The sequence below is a fragment of the Tachysurus fulvidraco genome, chromosome 19, assembly GCF_022655615.1.
Source record: "Tachysurus fulvidraco isolate hzauxx_2018 chromosome 19, HZAU_PFXX_2.0, whole genome shotgun sequence".
NCBI classification, from domain to species: domain Eukaryota; kingdom Metazoa; phylum Chordata; class Actinopteri; order Siluriformes; family Bagridae; genus Tachysurus; species Tachysurus fulvidraco.
Window position 1 is genome coordinate 21661608 of NC_062536.1, and position 25203 is coordinate 21686810.

General features: G+C 37.4%; 4 protein-coding genes across 9 annotated transcripts in view; 3 read left to right on the top strand and 1 right to left on the bottom strand.

Annotated features, from left to right (window-relative positions):
* The window catches only part of LOC113650187 (B-cell receptor CD22-like), a 1781460-nt gene that overhangs the window by 844604 nt on the left and 911653 nt on the right, over window positions 1-25203 (bottom strand). The gene's annotated exons all lie outside the window — the stretch shown is intronic.
* The window catches only part of LOC113663360 (antigen WC1.1-like), an 870979-nt gene that overhangs the window by 550102 nt on the left and 295674 nt on the right, over window positions 1-25203 (top strand). The gene's annotated exons all lie outside the window — the stretch shown is intronic.
* Window positions 8524-9984, top strand: LOC125139592 (chitin biosynthesis protein CHS5-like). Its single transcript, XM_047803998.1, has 5 exons — window positions 8524-8798; window positions 8874-8973; window positions 9139-9157; window positions 9288-9512; window positions 9605-9984. The coding sequence occupies exons 2-5, from the start codon at window positions 8875-8877 to the stop codon at window positions 9646-9648; spliced, it is 387 nt and encodes a 128-aa protein (XP_047659954.1). The 5' UTR covers window positions 8524-8798; window position 8874; the 3' UTR covers window positions 9649-9984.
* Window positions 11485-23358, top strand: LOC113663457 (myelin-associated glycoprotein-like). 3 transcript variants are annotated; one of them, XR_007138617.1, is made up of 11 exons: window positions 11485-11559; window positions 14281-14349; window positions 14523-14882; window positions 15337-15660; window positions 15748-16005; window positions 18729-19034; window positions 20248-20332; window positions 20471-20516; window positions 20596-20954; window positions 22377-22594; window positions 23165-23358. XR_007138617.1 is itself a non-coding variant. In XM_047803964.1 (9 exons), the coding sequence occupies exons 2-9, from the start codon at window positions 14292-14294 to the stop codon at window positions 20947-20949; spliced, it is 1791 nt and encodes a 596-aa protein (XP_047659920.1). In that variant the 5' UTR covers window positions 11485-11559; window positions 14281-14291; the 3' UTR covers window positions 20950-21213. The 3 variants fall into 3 exon arrangements, 2 of the variants coding, with proteins under 2 accessions (XP_047659920.1, XP_047659921.1); XM_047803964.1 differs by lacking the exons at window positions 22377-22594; window positions 23165-23358 and having other exon boundaries at window positions 20596-21213; XM_047803965.1 differs by lacking the exons at window positions 18729-19034; window positions 22377-22594; window positions 23165-23358 and having other exon boundaries at window positions 11487-11559; window positions 20596-21195.

A 25203-nucleotide genomic window follows, 5' to 3' on the forward strand; every position in this document is an offset into this window, starting at 1 on the left:
TGCACAGTGGGCCAATGACAAGCATCGTTTAGCACCCCCTTATCCCATTAGTCAGAGGGTCTGGGTTTCCCAATTTCCCATCTCCATGGTGAGCAACCCAGTGGCAGTCCAACTCAAGCTGCCCAGCTGGTGTGGGTGTTTATTAAAAATAATTAAAAACAAATATTTGATTGATATTTGAAAACTCATCTGTGGTAGAGTGGCCTTACGGGTTGGCCTTCCACCCAAATGATGGCAATACTCGCTGTGATATTTAGTTTAAAGTGGTGTTTATTTACAGTGTGCTCAAGTGCAAAGTCCAAAATATTTACAACTCCCCAGAAAAGAAAACCAAAGAAAATCTGAAGGAAATAAAGAAACTATATACAAACATACAGCACCTACAATTGTGCATTTACTTCAATAACTTTTCCAACTCCAATAACTCCACCATCCACCCCCACAACTCCCACCCCGAACTGAAGTGGGAGACTGGTTTTTAAAGGGGTAAACCCCTCCCACTGGACTCAACCATTTCTCCCAGAGGGGTGAATTTTTAACCAGACATAGAATGGAGTTATAATATTATATATATATATATATATATATATATATATATATATAATATATATTTATATATATATATATATATATATATATATATATATATATATATATATATATATAAAATGAACATAAGAACAATAGTAATAATAATAACAATAATAACAATATATAATAATAATCATAATAATAATAATAATCATAATAATAGTAATCACAAAAAAATGTCCCCTCAAAATAAACTCGCCGACTTCCGGTTTTACTGCACATGTGCGGCGCAGTGTAGGCGCTTTAAAACCAGCCGCTATTTAGCGCTCCGGTTGGCTGCTGTCCCAAACCCACCCGGAAGGCCAACGCAACACACAGGCGAGGTTATAAAATTTTACCCCACTAAAGGAAACTAATACATAGATTTTTAAGGAAAATAAAAAAATTACAAAGTCCGTGTGTGTGTGTGCTTATTGTCCGGAATGAGAGAATGAAGTGAGTGTGTGTGGTGTGCATGCGAGCGATTGGCGTGCTAACTGGCGTGTGTGTGCACCCACAGCGCTGTAGCAAGAAACGGAGGAGAAGTGAAGGTGTAGTGCGGTATGTAGCATCATGCTGACGATAGGGACAGTTCCCTCGTTCACATCGTCACTACAAACTTTGATGTTGGCTTTGATGTTGGCTTTGACGATGCAAGTATTCGCAAAGGTGCTTTTTGGAGATGAGTGGACATAATGGTCAGTGTTACTTTTGGAAGAAAGTAAACAGAAAGCTAGGGTGCCAAAACATTTGGAGGTAAGTGGAGATGAGCATGTGACATCATCTGAATACTCTTGAGGAAGTTCCCCACATTGTGCTGAGTGTTTTGATATGTCACAAGTCCGTGTTGTGCTAATTTTTAATTTTCATGCGGTATCCTGTCATGTGACATCACGTGATGTCATCAGAATACCCATCAGGAAGTTCCCCTCATTGTTCTGAGTGTTTTGATATGTCACATGTCCATGTAAAAAAAGTTTTTTGATTTTGCATATTTTGGTGGCGGGGCTATGGCACAACCGAAAGGCCAGTCGATACACCAATTAAAACTTCAGTTCAGAGTATGACCCTAAAGGAGCTGGCTGAGTTTGGTGTAGATAATTCGAAAGCTTGCCGAGTTATAAACCTCCAAATTTTATAATGGGAGTCTGTGGGAAAAAGGCCACTATGGGTAAAAAGGCCACGGAAGTACCGGTACTCAGATCGCTTAGAAAAGGGAACAAACTTCACACCAGGCTCTACAACATATCCGAATTTGGTGTATGTGGCTTGCAAGTGATAGAATGAGTTACTCTTGATAAATTTTTGTCTAAGCTTAAATAAGAAAACAGATTGTTGGCTCATACAAAGCAACATAATGAGACCATATAATCTATAGTGGGTACTGGGTGTCCTGATAAATATTTCAGTGAGGTTTATGAATGCAAGCATGTGTCTTTAGGTGTGGGTGTGCTTTTGTGTGTCTGCTTTCCTGGACAGATGCATTGGACCCTCTCTCCCGTTCTGTATGTTTGTACTGTATGTGTGTGTGTGTGTGTGTGTGTGTGTGTGTGTGTGTGTGTGTGTGTGTGTGTGTGTGATATGATAAATAGCAAAAATTAAAAATCTGCCATTTGTGCTTCTCTCTGCATTGTATGTATGTGTGTTTGTGAGAGACACTGACTTTTGTGAATGTTTCTGAATGTATGGTTTTGTGATTTATAGTGGATAAATCACAAATAAATAAGCGAAAAAAATGGAAACGTGAGTCCCAATAAACCAAGGTGGGAACTTGGTGTCCTGATAAAAACTTCAACTGGGTGTTTGGGAGATGAGTGTGTGTGTCTGTGTATGAGTGTGTGTCTGTAAGAGTCTCTGTGTATGACATTTATGATTAATAATTAAAAATAAATTACTGTAAAAGTGTCCATCTCTCTGTAGTGCATCGTGAATGAGTGAGTGAGTGAGTGAGTGAGTGAGTGAGTGAGTGAGTAGGAATGACTGACTTGGATGAATGTGTCCAAATGTTTGGTTTTGTGATTTTATTGAAATAATGTTGTGGAAAATAGGTCCCCATTAACCATGGTGGTTACTGGGAGTCCTGATACATACTTCAATCTCTGTGGCTTTAATCTGTGTGTGTGTGTGCGTCTGTGCGTGCATGTGTGTGTGTGGCTCTGCTCTTCTGAACACATCACCTGACTCTCCCGCTCTCCTCTAACAGGAAGTCTCCTCTCTGAAGAACAACATTCTGGGTACGAGCATGTGGATGATGAGCTTCTCTCAGGTAAAAAAGACCAGAGTGTGAGTTAACTCCATTAACTGAAAGATATTAGAATTAAAATTAGAAATCAGAAATGACTACATTTGTCCTTTCTGACACGTGATTATGACGTAGTGTGTAGAAGAATTACAGTAACTCCAGTGTTTTAATGCTGACACATGAGATCTCACCATCAACCTTATCTTACTTTAATCTCCTGAAATCCATCTGATCAAATTTATCAAAGCTTCTTTGGATGAGGATTTTATTGAGTATAAATGTGTTTAAAAACCCAAAACTAACACATTGTTTTTTTTCTTTTTGATCCAGGAAGAGTCGACCCACCAGAGGACTACGATGATGCCGTCACTGCTGGACCCATCCCTGATAACGTGGATGGTGTGGTTCTGTTTTGGGATTTGTTTTAGAAAGCAGTATAAATTAAACACACAGACAGTCAATACGTTTGTTTATCGGTTTGTGTGTAGTGACGTTTTTAACAAGTGTACGATTTCATTTTGTATCGTGTCATCAAACACACAGTGTACAAACTGTCACTTCAGTAAACTTTAAATATCTTTAAATATCTGTGTTTTGGTGTAGAGGATGAAGCTGAGAATTATGATGACGCCATTACAGCTGATCAGAAGTCAGTTATACTGACAGGTATGATAATAAAGGGACAGTGTGGCATCCACAAGCATCCAAATGATCATTAATGACATTAATGTGGGTTTAATAGCTTTTATCCATACATCCTGACAGAGGACGTGTCCGAGAACTATGACGATGCAGTTACCACTGAAACAAACACCAACATCATCACAGGTCAGTTATTTATGAAAATGAAAGTAATTTATTTTCCTTAAAATTTTATACAGTAAAACTCAAGCTTTGTGGCTTAATTCCATTTTAGTACTCTGTTCTGTGTTCTGATTGGTCAGTAGATGTTGTTTAATTTTCTATAACAGCAGCTCTGACAGTACTGCAGATGTAAACCACAGGTTTCTATTAATGATCCAATACAATATGGTTTCTATAGTAACAGCTCATTCACAGGAACTTACATTCAAATTAATTTTTATTAAAAAGCTGTGTGTTCATCAACATGGTGAAGTTTTCTGTAAGAAAATTATTTGTTATTGTTTTACATATTTTTTAAAAACACTGCTTCATCACACCACCCTGTAACTCAGTATTTTACTGTAACACCAACACACACAGTGGTTCATTATTTATTCATTTATTTGTTCATTAGACAATCCAGAAGATTATGATGATGTCATCACTGAGGAACAGGATGTAGGAGAGACAGAAGGTGAGCGACTTCCTATTTATTTTCTAATGTACATAAGTTCACAGGCAGCAGAGTAAAAGATTAAATTATATATGATTATATTATATATGGTATATAATAAATATCAGCTTTCAGATCAGTTTTTAGGACAAATATAATAGAACACATATTTATTAAAGAGTTTAGATTAGACCTACTGTAAATATTATCTATGATACAGAACATAAACATCAGATCATTGTTTTTATAACAAATCACCGTTCAGTCAGATTAAAGAAACTGATGTGATAAATGTCCTCTATTCTCTTCATTTATGGTTTAAATATCAGAGAAATCCTACATAGTGCATCGTTTATGTATTATAAGTTGTTACAAAACAATGACTGTATTAATACAATATAAAGGATGTATTAAATAAGTAAATGTGTTTATTTTACAGAATATGATGACGTGGAGGAGAAATCTCAGAAGGACAGGGACCATGTGACTGAGACACGTCTCCAAAGGCCTTTTCTCAGGAAATTACATTTCAACTTTTATAAACACAAAAAATGACTTTATTATACTTCTAATAATTTCATTCATTCTGAACCACGTTCATTTTCTCACCTTGTTATTAGTAAATAAATTAGGGAGAGTTAAATCACCTCCATTATTACTTAACAAATGTTTCCAGCTTTCCTTTTACAACACATTTAGTGCTATAAGTCATAGTGAGCTTAAATATCACTGACACACCACACCTCATTTATCACCAGTTTATTCCATCAAAATCACTTTAATGTTCATTACAATCTTTTGATGAAACAACTGATCTTATCGTTCATGTTGATCTGAAACTTGTGAATCTGTTATTCAGTGTTTTTAGAAATGTGTTAATTACATTCCACTTGCCAGAAGAAAGCTTGTTTATTACAATATGTTAAAACTTGTTACGAGCCAGAAATATGGAACTGTCTTAAATAGATAAACATTTTTCATTCAATATGTTCAGGTTGTTGTTTTATATTTTAAGATCTAAATCAATATTCTGTGTTTTTTCCTGTTGATGTTCTATACATCTCCTCATAATATATATAATCAGGGCTGCAGGAAGATGTTTTACATTGTGGGAGCTGGAATTTTAAGCAGCGTTCATGTGACATGTGCTATTACATCACACCTGAATGATAGTAAAATCATTTTCTTTTAACAGAATGAGTGCAGATTACAATATTTATACCACAGTATGGATGAATTGTGGAATTAGAAGGTGTTGATTAATTTCCTACAACAGCACAGCTCTGACAATAGTTATGACTTCAACATAAATGATTAGTTTATATTAATGTGCGCGTTCTAATACGTAAACTAACATCGTAACGCCGTTCACAGGGACTTGTATGATGGACGTTACTCGTTATCTAAACCTAAAATAAACTGATTTAAAACATGTTATATAACAAAGAACAGCGTATAATCATTGATGGTGATGTTTTCTGATTGGAGACGTTTATTTAACATTTATGGAAGGAGTCTCGAGTATCAGCTCTTTGTAACATTATTTTAGCAGCTGCAGTTAAAGTAATCCTGAAAGTTGCAGCACCATCAGCAGCCCTACTTCCTGTCTCCTTGTATATAATGGGTAATGACAAGAAATTAGAATATTTTGTCTAAATAAACAATATGCAATCAAATGTAATGTTTTCTTTCCATACTTAGTATATATTGTGTCTTATGCCGAGTTTTATTCACATTTTTAATAAATTCTTTATGTATTTTTTCTTAAACAAGTAATTAAGTAAAAGTTATTTTATAATATAATGTGATGATGTGATTTGATGTGACTCTTGTAGTGATGAATCTGTGTTCAGTGTCATTATAGAACATCTAACTCAGTAAAAATATAGTCTGATCAGAAGGTTCTGAGTTCAAATCTCAGCACCACCCTGAGTGCAACCCTCGATAACTCAACTGTATAAAAACTTCTTCATCCTAATGAAAAAGTGCCAACACACACACACACACACACACACACACACACACACACACACACACACACACACACACACACACACACACACACACACACACACACACAGCTGTTCTCTCTCTCTCCAAACTCTTTGATATACAGACTTATAGAAATATACACAGGTATAAAGTGTTTAGCTGGACACCCAGACAGTTACTGTCATGGTTTATGTGGACTCACCCTCCATAATATTACATGAATGAAATCCCTGTAAAAAACACACATATGTAAATCTAATATAAAGTGCATCTAACTGATTTGCACTCTTGGAAACTATTATTATTATTTTTTTATTATTATAATTTATTATAAAATTTGGATTTATGTTATTAATATTTTACACAAAATTATGTGACCATATCAGCTTTCATAAAATTTTAAACATGGGATTAAACAGACATTAAAAAAATATTCAGGAGTTGTGTTTGTATTCAGAAAACATCAAAAAATATTGTATGAAAATTATTATTATTATTTCTATTATTATTATTATTATTATTATTATTATTATTATTATTATTATTATTATTATTATTATTACAGCATCCTAACAGCACCCCCAGCAGTTCATGTGAGAGAAAATATTTCACTAAACAGAAATCTCAGTTTGTAAATTCTTTACTGCCATCTTGTGGATACAAACTTGTAATGCTCTTAATAAAAATTATTTTTAAATTAGTTTTTATAATCCTGATGTCCAGAGTAAATATGTCTTTATTAATTTAATCATTTAATTGGAAATTAAAAATTCTAGAATATATCAAACATTATGTAATATTACTAAAATTATTAGTAATTTATTCATGAGTGGAGATCTCAGTTTTGCTGTTGATTTTGTTTTATTTCTCTTAAAACAATTTGTTTTTCCGGATGTCCTGAAATATTCACCTTGGTTTATCTCTTACTGTATACCACAGCTTTCAAAAGGTTCTTGTGCCGAGATTTAGTCACATTTTAAATAAATTCTTTATGTATTTTTTTAAAACAAGTGATTAAATAAAATTTATTTTATAATATAATGTGATAATGTAATTTGAGTGAGTGACTCTTGTAGTGATGAATCTGTTTTCAGTGTCATTATTGAACATCTCAGGCAGTAAAAATAAGTAAATATTTATATACTGTTCAGAAGGTTGTGAGTTCAAATGTCAGCACCACCCTGAGCTCACCCTTAAACCTTATATAACTGAACTGTATAAAATCTTCATCTTAATGAATAAAAGCCAACACACACACACACACACACACACACACACACACACACACACACACACACACACACACACACACACACACACACACACACACACACACAACCGTTGTTATATGTAGGTGGTGAATTGAAGGCGGAGGTGGGAATTGAACCCCCAACCCTGGAGTTGTGAGGCGAATGTGCTAACCACTAAGCCACTGTGCCCCCCACCCCCAGGCACATACACATTGATGCATAATGTCAATTACTGTGAAGGTCTCTGCAATTTAGAGGGTGATGGAGATGGAAGCCAGACGAACTCCACATACTTTTATCTTTGTGGATGAAGCTGCATTCAACCTGGCAAAAACACAACACAGGGGGATAAATGTACTGGGACAGAGAGCGACTGTGGAGGTCCCAGGCCAAAGGGGAGCTAACATCACGATGTGTGCATCAATGTCCAATGAAGGTTTGCTGTTACACAAACCACTTATTTGCCCCTACAATACAGAGAGGCTCATTTCTAAATGACCTACATGTTCGACTTGTGCCAGCAGAGGAGAGAAGCCAAAGGGCATCAAACTCCCCTTCCTTCATTCATTAAACCATTTTTATAGATCTTTAAATGGTTATCTTTGTATTGTTGAAATGAACTGTATATTTTTATATATTTTTTTTTCTGTGTATATTTAATATGTTTGTGACATGTGAGTTGATTAATGCTGTGTGTATAGTGTGTATAGTGTGTATAGTGTGCCTTATTTTGAAAGCGAGTGTAATTAAGACATACACCTGTTCCCTATTTATAGAGGTGAGGTGATCACATTTGTGCCTGATGAAGACCTGATGGTGGAAACGTTGCACCATTATATTTATTGGAGCAGTTTATCAGTGTGCGTCTTCTCCTGTTGTTTTTACCTTTAACTCATCCCCATGTCAAATCCCCATGTCCTCCATCATGCAAATCACCAACACAGAGTGCGTGTGCCACAAGTCAGGAGGTTTTATTTTTTTACATAAACAACACAATACAATTTTATTTCATTAAAATATATTTTTAAAGTATAAAAAGTAAAAACATTAAATTTCAAATGGAAATATTTTAGTCCAAAAATTTAAATAAAGTTTTTAATAAAAATGTGTAAAATATGACCTGTGGAAAAACACCCCCCCACCCCCACCCCCCTCCTCTCAGATGCTCCTCAGGACTCTCCATCCTCCAGCTGTAACAGCACTCAGGATTTCATCATGTGTTCCTGTGAGGTTCGTGGAAATCCATCTCCTACACTGGAATGGAGTTTCTCTGTTCAAACTCTCTCTTCATCTGAGGTGACGTCTATCCACGTGGAGTCTGTGTGTAACACGAGCTTAAACAGCTTTATTACAATCCGTCAATCATTTATAGACACACCCACTCTGCAGTGCACTGGTTCCAACAACCTGGGTGTTGACACGCACCTGTTTAATCATAGCCTTTCAGGTAGGTATCTACAGTGGGCTGATAAATGTTTATGCTTTTGTAGTTTAATCTGATTTTATTTAATTTATTTCCCAGAATGTGGACACACTACAGACCCTCATCTGGTTCTCTCTCTCTCTCTGGTTCTCCTTCACTGTGTTGGCGTTATTGGAGTTCTCATCTACAAATTAATGCAGTAAGTCACAGATTTAGTAATACATCTTCACCTGTCAATTAAAAATAAGATACAATCTGTTACGAATGGTCAGAAAAATACAAGTAAAAATGATTTTAATGCAGAATGAAGTTTTATGAGTTTGTAGTAAATGAATAAAATGTTTTTAATCTATTTGTTTTCTAGATTGTCCAGGAAAATAAATGTGAGTCCAAAATGAATGGTGATGATTATTATTTATGATGATGATGATGATGATGATGATGGTGGTGGTGATGCTGATGGTGATGGTAATGACAGTGATAGTGGTGATGTTTATTATGTGGAGTTTCTAGACAGAGTAGATACGTACCCTTCTCTGGAGCTCTCTGCTGTTCAGGACTCTAACAGAGATGTTCAGGACTCTAACAGAGATGTTCAGGAGTCTAACAGAGATGTTCAGGAGTCTAACAGAGATGTTCAGGAGTCTAACAGAGATGTTCAGGACTCTAACAGAGATGTTCAGGAGTCTAACAGAGATGTTCAGGAGTTTAACAGAGATGTTCAGCACTCTAACAGAGGTGACGTCACCTCACTCATTAACACCCATAATTAACCTTTTTAGTTATTAAATCCAATCCTTATCGATGTGTGTTTTTGTCTTGATTTTCAGCCTCATGGGAAGAAAACACAGCACACGTCTTACTGTTAGAGTAACATTATAAAGAGGTTTCATGATAAAGCAGAGTTCCTATAACAGCACATCCACATGTGGCTTTTTATTCTTATACCACTGCAATTTGTCAACAATTACAATTTTTTATCAACAGCTTCTCTTTTTCTTGAAGTTATTAAGAATCAAAATGCAGCTTGTTATATTAAAAATAAAGCATAAACTCCTTTTACCTGCAAATGATGATATATTTTATCGTATAAACTTATTTCTTTCTTTACAAAACTGACCTGTGTTCATATGTTAGTCCATGTATTGTATATTGTGTTATTATTTTTACAGAGAATGTGAATCAATATTATAAAAACATTTATAGAAATACATTCATTCATTCATTTCCTACCGCTTATCCGAACTTCTTGGGTAACGGGGAGCCCGTGCCTATCTCAGGCGAGGCAGGATACACCCTGGACGGAGTGCCAACCCATCACAGGGCACACACACACTCTCATTCACTCACACACACGCACACACACACTCTCATTCACTCACACACACACACACTACGGACAATTTTCCAGAGATGCCAATCAACCTACCATGCATGTCTTTGGACCGGGGAGGAAACCGGAGTACCCGGAGGAAACCCCCGAGGCACGGGGAGAACATGCAAACTCCACACACACAAGGCGGAGGCGGGAATCGAACCCCCAACCCTGGAGGTGTGAGGCGAACGTGCTAACCGCTAAGCCATCGTGCCTCCTATATAAATACAAATATGAGTTATTATGATGTTTTATTTTAATTTTCAGAACACTATAAAATCATTTAATTAGTTTTTGGAAAAGAATAAAATCTTGTTATAAGTCTTATAAATTAAATTTTAGTTTACTCTCTGTTACTGTTATGTGTGTGTGTCTGTGTGTGTGTGTGGGGGGGGGGATGGGGTTGAAGGAAATGAAGCTGAATTGTAGTTTGTGCTAAAGGAGGTATGGTGTGTTTGTTGAGACAGGTGTTTAAACTCAGGTAAGCAGTGTGAGGTTTAAATGATCAGTCACAGGAAAAAGCAATAAGACAAACATGAGGAACATCTGACAACAACATAAGATTAACATGAATGAGCCTGATGAGTTTCTGTACTTGTAGCAGGAACATCTGGTGATGAGGGTCAAGGTACAAATAGACACTAGTAAATAGTCTTGTCTTAGACGATGACAAGACTGCACCACTGTCCAAAAACGCTGACTAAGACTAAATTACCATGCATTATTGTTGACGAAAAAAGACGAGACGAAAATGTTTTGTCTAAAATAAAAACTAAGATAAAATCTATTCATTTTCGTCTACAATTGTCTCTGTTTTTTTAACAGCTGTTACGCCTTTAAAGTATTCAGGACGAGTTTGCGGCTTCGAGCTGTTGCTCGTTACAGGTCTCATACGCCTGTGGCTGCAACACGAAGAGACTGTGAGCTTCTCTCATGACTCCATTTGTAAATCAATGGTCCGAGTTTGGAGACTGTAACTGATGTCTAGTGTTAAAAGTGTTAGTGTAAATGGAAATGAATTTAATTAAAGCCCTTGTCCTATAGGGGGCAGCACTGCCTCAGTCAGAATGTTTAAATGTTTATTATTTTATTCACTGTACAATGTAATTAAACTCTGAAAAACAAATAAAACATATACATAAAAAGTAAACAGAATAAACAGAATAAATAGTAGCTGAGTTTTATAAATGTTGTAAAATTGGCTCTAGATAAAGGAGACTGTCAAATGACAGAAATCTAAGAAACTGTAAGTATACAGACAAACTAAGGAAGTTGTGTGTGTGTGATTGTGGGTGTGTTTGTGGGAGTGTGTAAGTGTGTGTAAGTGTGTGTAAGTGTGTGTGTAAGAGGAAGATCAGCAGTTTTGTGCTCACACTAATTCTGAGAACTGGACATTGGGAACACATTTAGGTAAGGATCAAACTTTTTTATTCTTACATTAAAAGGCAGAAAAGATGATAAACAGATGAATAAAAAGTAAGAGAACAACAACAAAGACATGAAAGGATCGAGGATCAAAACTGGAATCAGGAAATATGACTGAACAAGTGTGTAGTGTTCTAAAGTATTGTGTGGTGGTGATGCAGTGTGTGTGTGTGTGTGTGTGTGTGTGTGTGTGTGTGTGTGTGTGTGTGTGTGTGTGTGTGTGTGTGTGTGTGTGTGTGTGATGCAGTCTGAGGTGGGACACTTTCAGCTATGACAATGATGACAAAGTAGTAAATATCCAACATGTGTATATTAAAACAGTGCTGTGTCTCAAGTGTTGAAGTTAACTACACAATCTGTACACACACTGTATACACACACTGTATACACACACACACACTGTATACACACAATACACACACATACTGTACTATACAGACACTGTAATATGTGCACTCTGTATACACACTATATACACACACAATACACACACACTGTAATATACTCACACAATATAAACACACTATATACACATTGTATTATAAACACACTGTATGCACACACAATATACACACTGCATTATACACACAATATACACACAATATACACACTGTATTCACACAATATATACATATTACACACATACGATATACAGACACTTTGCTTTTGGTTTTGTGTGGTGGTGTTGGCGCCACCATCACAGGCTCCCCCTTTGCTCGGAGCCCCTGCCCAGCAGTCGGTGGGGCCAAAGGGTGTAATTATTGATGTGATATGTTCCTGTGCTGGGCCCCGGCTCAGTGTTTGACCTGGAACAAAAAATATTGATGAGAAAGAAACCATCTAGTTACCCATGGCACTCCCAGGGCAGGTGATCGTTCCATGTGGAGGAATGAATTATCAAATCGTCCAGGTAGGGAGCTGCGAAGCGCTGGTGGAGGCATCTCACTATGTCCATGAGCCTCTGGAAGGTGGCTGGCACCCCTTGCAGGAAGAACGGGAGAACTTGGTACTGCCAGTGCCCACTAGGGGTGCTGAAGGCCATCTTAGGCCGGGCCTCGGTGGCTAACAAGACTTGCCAATAGCCCTTTGTGAGAAATGAACCGAGCAATTCTGAGTCTCTCCACAAAGTCTTCCACCTGAGGAAGCTTGGTAGCTGTCAAGGTCTGATACCTGGTGAAGTCTTTGCACAGACGGAGCATTCCACCCGGCTTGGGGACGAGGACAATAGGGCTCTACCCCGGGCTGACGGATCACTCAGTGATGCCATCCTGAAGCATTTTGGCCACTTCCTCTTCTATGGCATGACCACGGGTCTCTGTGAACCAATATGGCTGCTGTCTTACCACCGTCCATTTCTACGACCGGAGAATTGGTTGATGAGCTCGGTTAAATCCTGGTGCTGGCTCGGTGCGAGATGTTTCACCTGCAACAGCCGACACAGTTCCACTTGTGTATCCACCGGTGTATCCTGCCTCGATGCCCGATGATGCCTGAGATAGGCACAGGCTCCCCGTGACCCGAGAAGTTCGGATAAGCGGTAGTGAATGATTGATTAAGAGTGAATGGGTGTACATTGGTCGGTGAGGATGTATTTGGGGATTCCCACTCCACTGAAGAACTTGAGGAGCTCCCAGGCAACATTCTGGAAGGTGGCCTTTCGAAGTGGGACCACCTCGGGGTAACAGGTGGCATAATCTACCAGGACGAGGATGTATTAATGTACAGTCATATACACACATTGTAATAAACAAACACTGTAATATACACACTGTAATATACACACACTGTAATGTACACACACTGTAATACAAACACATTGTAATAAACAAACACTGTAATATACACACTGTAATATACACACACTGTAATGTACACACACTGTAATACAAACACTGTATATAGACACTGTAATATACACACATTGTAATATATACATACTGTAATATACACACACTGTAATATACACACATTGTATACACATACTGTAATGTACATACACTGTAATACACACACTGTAATACACACACTGTAATATACACACACTGTAATGTACACACACTGTAATACACACACATTGTAATAAACAAACACTGTATATAGACACTGTAATATACACACTGTAATATACACACTGTAATACACACACTGTAATACACACACTGTAATATACACACACTGTAATATACACACTGTAATATACACACACTGTAATACACACACTGTAATATACACACACTGTAATACACACACTGTACTATACACACACACTGTAATATACACACTGTAATATACACACTGTAATACACACACTGTAATATACACACACTGAAATATACACACTGTAATACACACACACACTGTAATATACACACACTGTAATATACACACACTGTAATATACACACTGTAATACACACACTGTAATATACACACACTGAAATATACACACTGTAATACACACACACACACTGTAATACAGACACACTGTAATACACACACTGTAATATACACACACTGTAATACAGACACACTGTAATACACACACTGTAATACACACACTGTAATATACACACTGTAATACACACACTGTAATATACACACTGTAATATACACACACTGTAATATACACACACTGTAATACACACACTGTATTGATCTGTACTTTACTGTCTGAGATTATTTCTCATTATATTTGTTTCTTCTCCAGATGAACTTTTCATGAACAGAGAAATGAAATCAGTGAAGAAGCTCATCATCATTTACTCTCTATTTCAAGGTTTGTGTAGAATCTAATCTAATTTGTGAGATCATGTAAATATGGCTAGATAATCAGTGTGTTACTGTAGTAATGACTTAATGCTGTGTGTTATTGTGTATGTGTATGTGTGTGTGTGTGTGTGTGTGTGTGTGTGTGTGTGTGTGTGTGTGTGTGTTATTGTGTGTTTGCAGCTGTTTTGTGTAGAGAATTCTCCATCAGTCTACCAGAGAGGACAGAAGCACTGAGAGGACTCTGTGTTCTCATACCCTGCAGTTTTCAGATTGAAAAAGGATTTGACGAAGACCTCCAGGGAAATCCTACAGGAATCTGGTTAACAAATGGCACTAAAGAGAATAACAAAGTCTTTAACTCTAAAGTAGCTACAGAGAACAAGATTGAAGGTGAAATTATTGGAGATCTCCTCATGAAGAACTGCACCACCATCTTCTACAACATCAGTGAGAGTGACAGAGGAAAATATTACTTTAGATTAGAGGCTTTGGGACGTCTAAAAAACACTTATAGACCATCAGTATCAGTAAGAGTTCGAGGTGAGTACTGCAGCAGTGAGTGTGTGTGAGTGTATGTGTGTGTGTGTGTGTGTGTGTGTGTGTGTGTGTGTGTGTGTGTGTGTGTGTGTGTGTGTGTGTGTTTGAGTGTGTGTGTGTGTGTGTGTGTGTATGTGTGTGTGTGTGTGTGTGTGTGTGTGTGTGTGTGTGTGTGTGTGTGTGTGAGAGAGAGAGTGTGTGTGTGTGTGTGTCTGCTTTCCTGGACAGGTACATTTTCCCTCTCTCCCTCTGTGTATGTATGAGTGTGTGTGTATGTATATATGACTGTGTATGTGTATGTATGAGTTTGTGTGTGTGTCGTGTTTGTGTGTGTGTGTGTGTGTGTGTGTGTGTGTGTGTGTGTGTGTGTGTGTGTGTATACACTGTAATTACACGAATGATGCACTGGAACACATTTCAAACTCATCTCTAATGTGATAGTGTGTGTTTATCTCAGCATCTCCAATCAGACCCTCAATAACACTGTATAAGGAGGATCAGGGGGAGGTGGTGGACCACAATGAGGTGGAGGAGGGAACTTCACTGAGTCTCATTTGCTCTGCTCGATCTCCATGTCCCTTCAAACCCCCTATTATTACATGGAGCTTCCTGCCTGAGGAGAGAAGACAGGAGCAGAACCACAACACCAGCTTCAGCTCCTCAAAGCTGAACTTCAACGTTACTCACCTGCATCATGGACTCGATTTCACCTGCACTGCCACCTACCAGCTCCAGAACCTTAACAAATCAGTACAGAGCTCTCGTACTCTACATGTTCTGTGTAAGGGTTTAATCTTAATCAAGTCACATTCAGTAGACCTTTAAAATGATTTATGGAGTCTCCTAAATCCTGTTCCTCCTCCTTCAGATGGTCCTAGAAACACATCAGTATCAGTGTCTCCATCTGATTCAGTACTTTTGGGCAGTTCAGTGTCTCTGAGTTGTAGCAGTGATGCAAACCCAGCAGTGCTGAACTACACCTGGTACAGAGAGAACGGAGAGCAGATAGGAACCGGAGACCATCTCACCATCAACACGACTGATTCTACACACAGTGGTTTATATTACTGTAGAGCTCAAAACCAGCACGGAGATCACAACACATCTGTGTTCCTGGATGTTCAGTGTGAGTATTTATGTGTCTTAAGATTAAAATTTTAATTGCAAATTGAGCTCCAAAGTCAGTTAAAATATCAGAGTTCCAGGACTTTTCCTTAAAGATCACAGTTGAAAATAAAGAAAATTAAGAAAACGAAGAAAGCACGAAATTATTGATGAAAAAAAAAGTATAGTTTAAATGCCAACACAGTCAAGAAACTCCACAAATATTTGATACCAGGAACTTTCTTGAAAAAAGAAACTCATTCATCTGCTGATGACTAGCGCTGACAAGATACTAGTCTCTCATGTGAGGGCTTGTTAATATAAAACAAATACAGCTGTCATTGAAATCCAAGTGATGTAAATTAGATTAGATTAGATTAGATTTAACTTTATTGTCATTACACATGTACATGTACAAGGCAACGAAATGCAGTTTATTGTCTAACCAGAGTGCAATAGTAGCAAGTGCAGGATATACAGTTTGTACAAGATTTATGGATGAGAGGAGTCCTTAAGCAGGATGAGAGGAGTCCTTAAGAATGCTGCGAGCTCAACGCAGACAGCGTTTTTTCTGGATGTCCTCCATTGCAGGAAGTGGAATCCCTGTGATGTGCTGAGCGGTTTTCAACACCCGCTGCAATGCCCTGTGCTCTGCAACAGAGCAGCTCCCATACCAGACTGTGACACAGCTGGTCAGGAAGCTTTCTATTGCACAGCGGTAGAAGTTCACCAGGATATCCGAGGAAAGCTGATTTTTCTTTAGTGTCCTCAGGAAAAAGATGCACTGGTGAGCCTTCTTGACCTGGCTGGAGGTGTTGGTAGTCCAGGACAGGTCCGCCAAGATGTGGATCCCCAGGAACTTGAAGCTGGAAACGCGCTCAACAGCCATCCCATTGATGTGGATGTTGTCATGCGTGCCTTCTGACTCTTTCCTGAAGTCCACAATGAGCTCCTTTGTTTTGGAGGTGTTAAGGAGCAAGTTATTGTTATTGCACCATGTGGCTAGGTGCTGGATCTCCTGCCTGTAGGCAGTCTCATCATTGTTGGTGATGAGACCGATCACTGTGGTGTCATCTGCAAACTTGATGATGGAGTTAGGTCCTTTCACAGTCCTGCAGTCAGAGGTGAAGTGGGAGTAGAGGAAGGGGCTCAGCACACAGCCCTGTGGTACACCAGTGTTGAGTGTGATGGTGTTGGAGCAGATAGAGCCCGATCGAACCTGCTGGGGTCTGTTGGTCAGGAAGTCTATGATCCAGTTGCACGTTTTGGTGTTAATGCCCAGATCTACTAATTTGGCTATTAACTTGGATGGAATGATGGTGTTAAATGCTGAGCTGAAGTCAACAAACAGCATACGTGCATAAGTCTTCTTATTGTCCAAGTGTGTGAGCACAGAGTGCAGTGGAGTGGGGGGATTTGTAATCACTGATGGCCTGGATGCCTTGCCACATGTGTCGATGGTCAGAGTTGGAAAAATGCTCCTCAATCTTCCGCTTGTAGCAGTGCTTGGTCTCTTTGATGCCCCTCTTCAGGTTAGCTCTGGATGTGCTGTAAGGCCTGTGCGTCACCTGATCTGAAGGCAGTATTGCGTGCCTTCAACAGGAGGCGCACCTCCTTGTTCATCCAGGGTTTCTGATTTGGGTATGTGATTATCTGTTTCTGAGTCGTAACACTGTCTATGGTGGTATTGATGTAATCCAGTACAGAGGAGGTGTAAAAGTAAATGTCTGTGTGAGTGTCGCTGGTGGCCTGAGATACAAATGTACTCCAGTCTGTGTGTTGAAACCTTTCCTGGAGTATGAAATCTGCTTCTGTGAGCCATAACTTGATGGTTCTCACTGATGGCTTCACTCGATTGATGAGGGGAGCATATTTGGGGGTGAGGAACAAAGAGAGGTGATCTGACTGTCCCAGGTGGGGGAGGGGGGTCGCAGCGTAAGCCCCAGCCATGTTTTTGTATACATGGTCTAAGGTTTTGCTCCCTCTGCTGTGACAGGAAACATGCTGGTGAAATTTGGGGAGCACTGCCTTTAAGTTTGAGTGATTAAAATCACCTGCAACAATAAACGCAGCTTCTGGATGAACAGTCTGTTGTTTACTGATGGCCGCATATTCTTTCATAGCAAGCTTAGCATCAGCATCGGGGGGAATGTAAGCTGCAGTTATAATGGTGGAAGTGAACTCCCGCGGTAGATAAAACGGTCTGCATTTAACCATGAGAAACTCCAGGTGATATAGGTGACAGGAGGCAAGGTTGTTTATGGAACTAAGGAATGAAAGTGACAAAGTGGTGAAGAGCATGTGTGCTTGAGTGGTGACTGGAAGCAACTGGAGAACAGAGGAGCAGCTGAACAGAATTGTTAGATCTTAACAACACCAGGACGTGATGAGCAAGAAGGGGTAGACATCATCAGATAGGGTGAGACTAGGTTTCAATGGGGAATGTAGGATGGAGGTGAACTTCTCAGGAGAAATTTATACTGCAATTGTAATGATTGGGAATTAGTGTGTTTGTAGACTCCAACTGGTTCTTAATTCTAATTATACATAAAGTCTTATGGTTCAGCTGTCGGGTTATTTTTATTTTTTAAGACTCTGCTATCTGAATTTTATCTGAGTCCTCCTTCACTATTTAATTAATTATTATTTATTGTTTTAACATTTAAATTTTTTTTATTCTTATTTACTATAATATAATAATAATCTCTCTCTCTCTCTCTCTCTCTCTCTCTCTCTCTCTGTCAGATGCTCCTCGGGTCTCTCCATCCTCCAGCTGTAACAGCACTCAGGATTTGATCATGTGTTCCTGTGAGGTTCATGGAAACCCATCTCCTACACTGCAGTGGAGTCTCTCTGGACAAACTGTTCACCTCTCTGAGGCCACACAGATCAGAGAGGAACCTGTGGGTGACTCGGGTTTAAAAAGCTCTATCTCCATCCAAAAATCAGTTAAGAACGTACACACTCTGCAGTGTGTTGGCTCCAATAGGCAGGGCATTGCATCACAACTCTTCTTGTCCTTTATTAACAAAGCTCCGTGGGCTGCTGGAGGTTAGTAATGTTTTACTAAGTTGTTTTTTACTCCATTACAGTGTCAAAATCTTAGTACTGGATTCTCATAATTAAAAAAATTAAAGTTGGTATAAGAATAAAACAGAGACTAAATTTGGTTAAATTTACTTTTGTCCTGCAATGTCTTTTGTCGTGCACTGTCGTTTATCCTACACCCTAACCCTAACATTACTGATTTTAAACCTGACTGCCTCTGCCATGAGTTCAAGCTTAAATGCACACACAGATACACACTCATACTCCCTCACATATCGGTAATAATTTGATAAACAATTGTAATTATAATTCTGCATATATATATGTGTGTGTGTATGTGTGTGTGTGTGTGTGTGTGTGTGTGTGTGTGTGTGTGTACAAAACAGTGTACATTAAACAAGACAGGAATGTACATGTTTTGTTGTGTTAAAGTTTTTATTACATAATTCAGGAAGCTCTAAAATGCAGAAATGAGGCTTAAATTCTGTTTAAGATTCAGAAAACAGCTGCAAGAAGTTTTCTCTTAGTGCGCTTCAGTCTCATGAGGGAAAGAGGAAATCAGACCCAAGATTTATGCTTATTCTGTGGAAAATGTAACTTCTTCTTTACAACACGTTGTGTTCTGATAAACATTCAGAAGATAACTGAAGGTTTCACCACAAGCTACTTTCCCATTAACACACTTTAGTTCAGTGGAGTTGCTCAAATTAAATACACTAATATTTCACTGTTAATGTTTTCATTATGTTTTCACCACAATGCTGTTAAATCCTGGACTCTGATTGGTTGGAAGGTGTTGATTAATTCTCTCTAACAGCATCTCTGACTGTAGTGCAGATTTATATTAATGCACTCGCTCTGATACCTTATTGTTCCCATAGCAACCGCTCAGTCACTGGGCTAATACGTGTTAGCTAGAAAGTTACCAGAGAAAGTTATTAATTTAATTATTAAAAATCTTTATTATAAAAGCTATGTAATGCAGCCTGTATTTATTGTAATATTTACTGTATTAAGCATTTTAATATATCATTTTCTTTCTTTCTTTATTTTTTTCCGATATTTAACTGTACAATATGACATTTGTCCAGACAATATTATGAGCTAATAAAATGCACAGAGATTGTAGAATTTACAAGCAGTTTAATTTTCTTTTTTAATTCTGAGTTGATTCTCACTGAATTCCATTCTCTGTGTTTAATTATTTTGTGTTCAGTTGTAGATGTTTCCTCTGTGCTGATTGGTGCTGCTGTTGGAGCTTCAGTAATGATGGTACTGTGTGGTATATTCCTGTGTTTAAGGTGTGTTCACTGTAAAAAGATTTATTTTAAGCATATTAACAAGTAATGTACAAAAACACTAAATGTAAGTCTACATTTTTAAATATATTTAATATAACATTATAAATCTAAATGTTTATTTATTCGATCATTTATTAGGAAATCGACTCCTTCTGGACGAGGAGAAGCAGTAGGACTCAACACGGTTAGCTGACTGAAGAAATATCTGTGTCTTTAAATAAAAGTTTGAACTATTGAATATTAATTCCTTTTGATCTCCACAGGTGGAGCATCAGGAGGAAGATGAAGAGTCAGTGTATATGAACAAAACCATGTTATCAGAGTCACTTCATTACTCCACTGTGGAGTTTCCAAACGGAGCAGGAAGTGAAATCAGAGGACTTTCTGCTCTTACTACTGACTACGCCACCATCAGACACAGCTCGGAACAACACACTGAGGGAGGAGCTACAGGACCAGTCATTAAGGAAGTCCAGGAAGAAAATCAGACAAAGTCAAACAGTAAAGAGGAGGAGGAGGACGAGGAAGAGGAGGAGGAGGAGGAGGAGGAGGAGGAGGAGGAGGAAACTTACGGAAACATCACACGGGCAGACAACGATGGAGCAAATTCATTTTGATTTAGGTGAAGTGAATAATGATGACAATAATGATGTTAATAATGAAATAAAACAAACACAGATAGGAGAAAGAGATTTAGGACACTTCTCAGAAGCTTAGTCTCTAGACATGTCATTACTAGCTGAAATCGATCCTCTGCCTGCTCACGCCACCATATGATGGTGACTGCATGAATAACCAACTAAATCAACCAAAATAAACCAAAATGTTCATCAAAAATATTTATTTATTATTTTTTGGTATTCACGTTATGGTTAATTATGTTACCAAATATAACAAAACTTAAATAATTAAACTTAAATAAGCCCAATAAATGTAAATTATACATTTATTAAAATCCTCACTCACTCACTCATTTTCTACCGCTTTATCCGAACTACTCGGGTCACGGGGAGCCTGTGCCTATCTCAGGCGTCATCGGGCATTAAGGCTGGATACACCCTGGACGGAGTGCCAATCCATCACAGGGCACACACACACTCTCATTCACTCACACACTCACACACTACAGACAATTTTCCAGAGATTTATTAAAATCCTCATTAATGTATTTCAATAATGAAGATTTGTTTAAGTGTAATATCACTCCTTAAACCAGTTTATCTCATCAATAGAATAGAATAATTTATTGTAATTGTACAATGAAATGAAGGCTCTCATTTAAACGGAGCACACATTCTAATTCTAATTAAAGTTTATTTCTTTAGCACTTTTAACAATAGACATTATCTCATTAACAATAGAAATTATCTCATTAACAATAATTATCTCATTAACAATAGACAATATCTCATTAACAATAATTATCTCATTAACAATGGACATTATCTCATTAACAATAGAAATTATCTCATTAACAATAGACATTATCTCATTAACAATAGACATTATCCCAAAGCAGCTTTACAGAACATAAACATAACACAAAGGGTTAATTTAAAGATTACTGTAATACAAAAATTCAAGAATAATATTAGTTATATTTAAATGTGTTAGTATTTAGGGGGAAGTCGTGGACTAATGGTTAGAGAGTTTCACTCCTAACCCTGAGGTTGTGGGTTTGAGTCTCGGGCCAGCAATACCACGACTGAGGTGCCCTTGAGCAAGGCACCGAACCCTCAAATGCTCCCTGGTGTTTTGTCACTGAAAGTGTGCTATTGTGTGTGTGTGCACGTGTGTGTTATTGTGTGTATGTGTGTGTTATTGTGTGTGTGTGCGCACGTGTGTTATTGTGTGTGTTATTGTGTGTGTGTTATTGTATGCATGTGTGTGTGTTATTGTGTGTGTGTGTGTGTGTGTGTGTGTGTTATTGTGTGTGTGTTATTGTTTGTTTGCAGCTGTTTTGCGTAGAGAATTCTCCGTCAGTCTACCAGAGAGTGTAGAAGCTCTGAGAGGACTCTGTGTTCTCATACCCTGCTGTTTTCAGATTACAGAACAATATGATGCAGACCTCCAGGGAGATCCTACAGGAATCTGGTTACAAAGACTGGACCACCATCTTCTATGATATCAGTGAGACTGACAGTGGAACGTATTACTTTAGATTAGATTAGATTAGATTAGATTAGATTAGATTCAACTTTATTAGAGGCTATGGAAAGTCTAAAAGAACACATAGACCATCAGCATCAGTAAGAGTTCAAGGTTAGTACTGCAGCAGTGTGTACACACACATGCACACACACACACAAACACACACACACACACACACTCTCACACACGCACACACACACACACACACACACACACACACACACACACACACACACACACACTCACTTTCTCTCTCAAACACACACACACACTCACTCACTCCCACAAACACACACATGCACACACACACAAACACGCACACACTCACACACACAACCATTGTGTAAAGTGGGCGTGACAGTTAAAGACTGTGTGACTATAAACAACAGATATTTAAATTCAGATTTATAAACATGAATTAGATTTATTTATATACAGCCTGGCAAAAAAATCACCACCTTAATTTTAAATAGAAATTAATTAATTAAACATGAATGAATGAATTAAAAGAATGAAACAGGTAAGAGCTTTCCACTGAATTATTACTGCAGTGATTAATATGTTTCAGCTGCTAACAGGTTATTTAATATGAACTGAAGCCGTGAGCAGCTTCTCATTTCTTAAACCACCAAGTGTTAAGTCAGATCCTGTTGTCATTGGAAAGACATTACTCTGTTTCAGAAGGGGAAAATTATTGGCCTGTGTCAAGCAAGGAAAAGGGCAAAGGAGCTGAAACTACTAACCCTGTGTCCAGAAACCCTGGAAGCTTTGTGGAGAAACATCTTCCAAGTGGTCAGAGAAAAGGATGGATTATGATAAGAAATCACTTCAACTTTTGGTGAAATTAAATAATAAAAAACAACAGTAGAACTTAATTGTGTTACGTGTTAAGTGTTAATTGTGTTAAGTGCTGAAGTCACCAATGTAATTTTTGGTGCATTAAAACCCCTGAATTTTCATTACACAACTAAGTAAGCTACATTTTTCACCATGTAACTGAAATATTCACTTTTTGTTACACAATTCAGGAAACTATGAAATAGAGGAAATACAGCTTGTGGTTTTAAACCTGACAGAGTGGTAGGAAAAACAAATATAATCATTATTTATTTATTTATTTATTTATTTATTTATTTATTTATTTATTTATTTATTTTTAGACGACTCTTTATACCTCAAAAATTTTAAATGCTATTTTGTCAAGTGCAAAATTTCATACAACTGTATAGATGTATGTTTAACTTTACATACAATTTAATAATAATTGTAATGCTTTAAATACTTTAATGATATTTAAAGGATGTTTCTGTAAACTAATCTGCTGAACACTATAATTTAGTGTAAATACAAAAAATGAAAAATATTAGAAATGTTACATAAAATAGTTTGTGTAGATTTCCAGGAGAAATACAGCAGATTCTCCAACATACATAGTAAAACTTACGTGTTAATGTCCTTATAAAAATACACTAATTGTACTGGAGTTTCTACAAATTTAATGTTTTAATGTAGAAATCATTTATTAAATTATTATGAAAGGTGCTTAGATGATTTAGATTATCTACTGTAGGTATAAATATTTTTCTAACCAACAACATTTTTTTTGCCATCATTTTACTGTAATGATGTAATGAATCAGGAAGTTTCCAGGAAATGTTTAACCCTTGTATTGTCCTCCTATACAAATTAGGAGCGCTGAGTCAAATTGACCTTGTCTGTTTTGACTGCTTATAAAAAATGATTTATATATGATAGCCTTTTTATTTTTTTAGTCTAACTTGTTTCCAACATATTAACATATATTTTACAAATATATATTCGGTATAATAAACCTTATTTATTTACAAAAATGCCTCATTTTTTAGTAAAAAAACAAAAACAAACAAAACAAACAGTAATTTTGAATTATTATCACTATAGAGGCACAAAAGTTGATGCACAATTTCAGACTGGTATTTTTCAATGGCAGGAGATTGTTTTGAAACCATTTTGACCATTTTTAATTTAATCTATTTTGCCCACCTGATGTCATCTGATCAACCAACAGGCTACACACACACACACACACACACACACTCACACACACACACACACTCACACACACACACACTCACTCACACACACACACACACGTACACACACACACTCACACACACACACACACACACACACACACACACACACACACACACACTCAAAAACATGCCATAATTTCATGTGAATAAAACTTTGTTTACCTCTGCTCTGTTTTTTATTATACTTAATTTATGAATGATAAACCTTATGAAATTTTGCCATGTTTTGAGTAAAATAAGCAGAAATTATTAAATATTATTTTGGATAACAGCTGACAGATAAATGTCAAACATTACTCAGCATATCTCCAGGTCAAAGACATTACTCAGCATATCTCCAAGCCAAAGCTGACTGATGCAACTAAATCCATAAATAAAAGAGGAAACAAATATGATTTGAATATGAAAACACAATGTGTGTGTGTGTGTGTGTGTGTGTGTGTGTGTGTGTGTGTGTGTGTGTGTGAGTATGTGTGTGTGTGTGTGTGTGTGTAAAGATTGTTGGTAGAGGAGGAAGAGAGGAGAAGATATTGTCCCCAGCTGTACAAATGCATATAACAAGTGTGAAGTATTTACAAATGAGTAGCTTTTGTTTTTTCTGCAAGGCCTAATGAATTGCTATGCCCAGTGCTTGTGTGTGTGTGT

Bases quoted from the DNA above. Each gene is read 5' to 3' on its own strand.
- LOC125139592 (XM_047803998.1), top strand. From the start codon at position 8,875: ATGTGGACACACTACAGACCCTCATCTGGTTCTCTCTCTCTCTCTGGT. The intron at 9,513-9,604 runs GTGACGTCACCT...CTTGATTTTCAG, and splicing joins TGTTCAGCACTCTAACAGAG to CCTCATGGGAAGAAAACACA.
- LOC113663457 (XM_047803964.1), top strand. From the start codon at position 14,292: ATGAACAGAGAAATGAAATCAGTGAAGAAGCTCATCATCATTTACTCT. The intron at 14,883-15,336 runs GTGAGTACTGCA...TGTTTATCTCAG, and splicing joins AGTATCAGTAAGAGTTCGAG to CATCTCCAATCAGACCCTCA. The intron at 20,517-20,595 runs GTTAGCTGACTG...TGATCTCCACAG, and splicing joins AAGCAGTAGGACTCAACACG to GTGGAGCATCAGGAGGAAGA.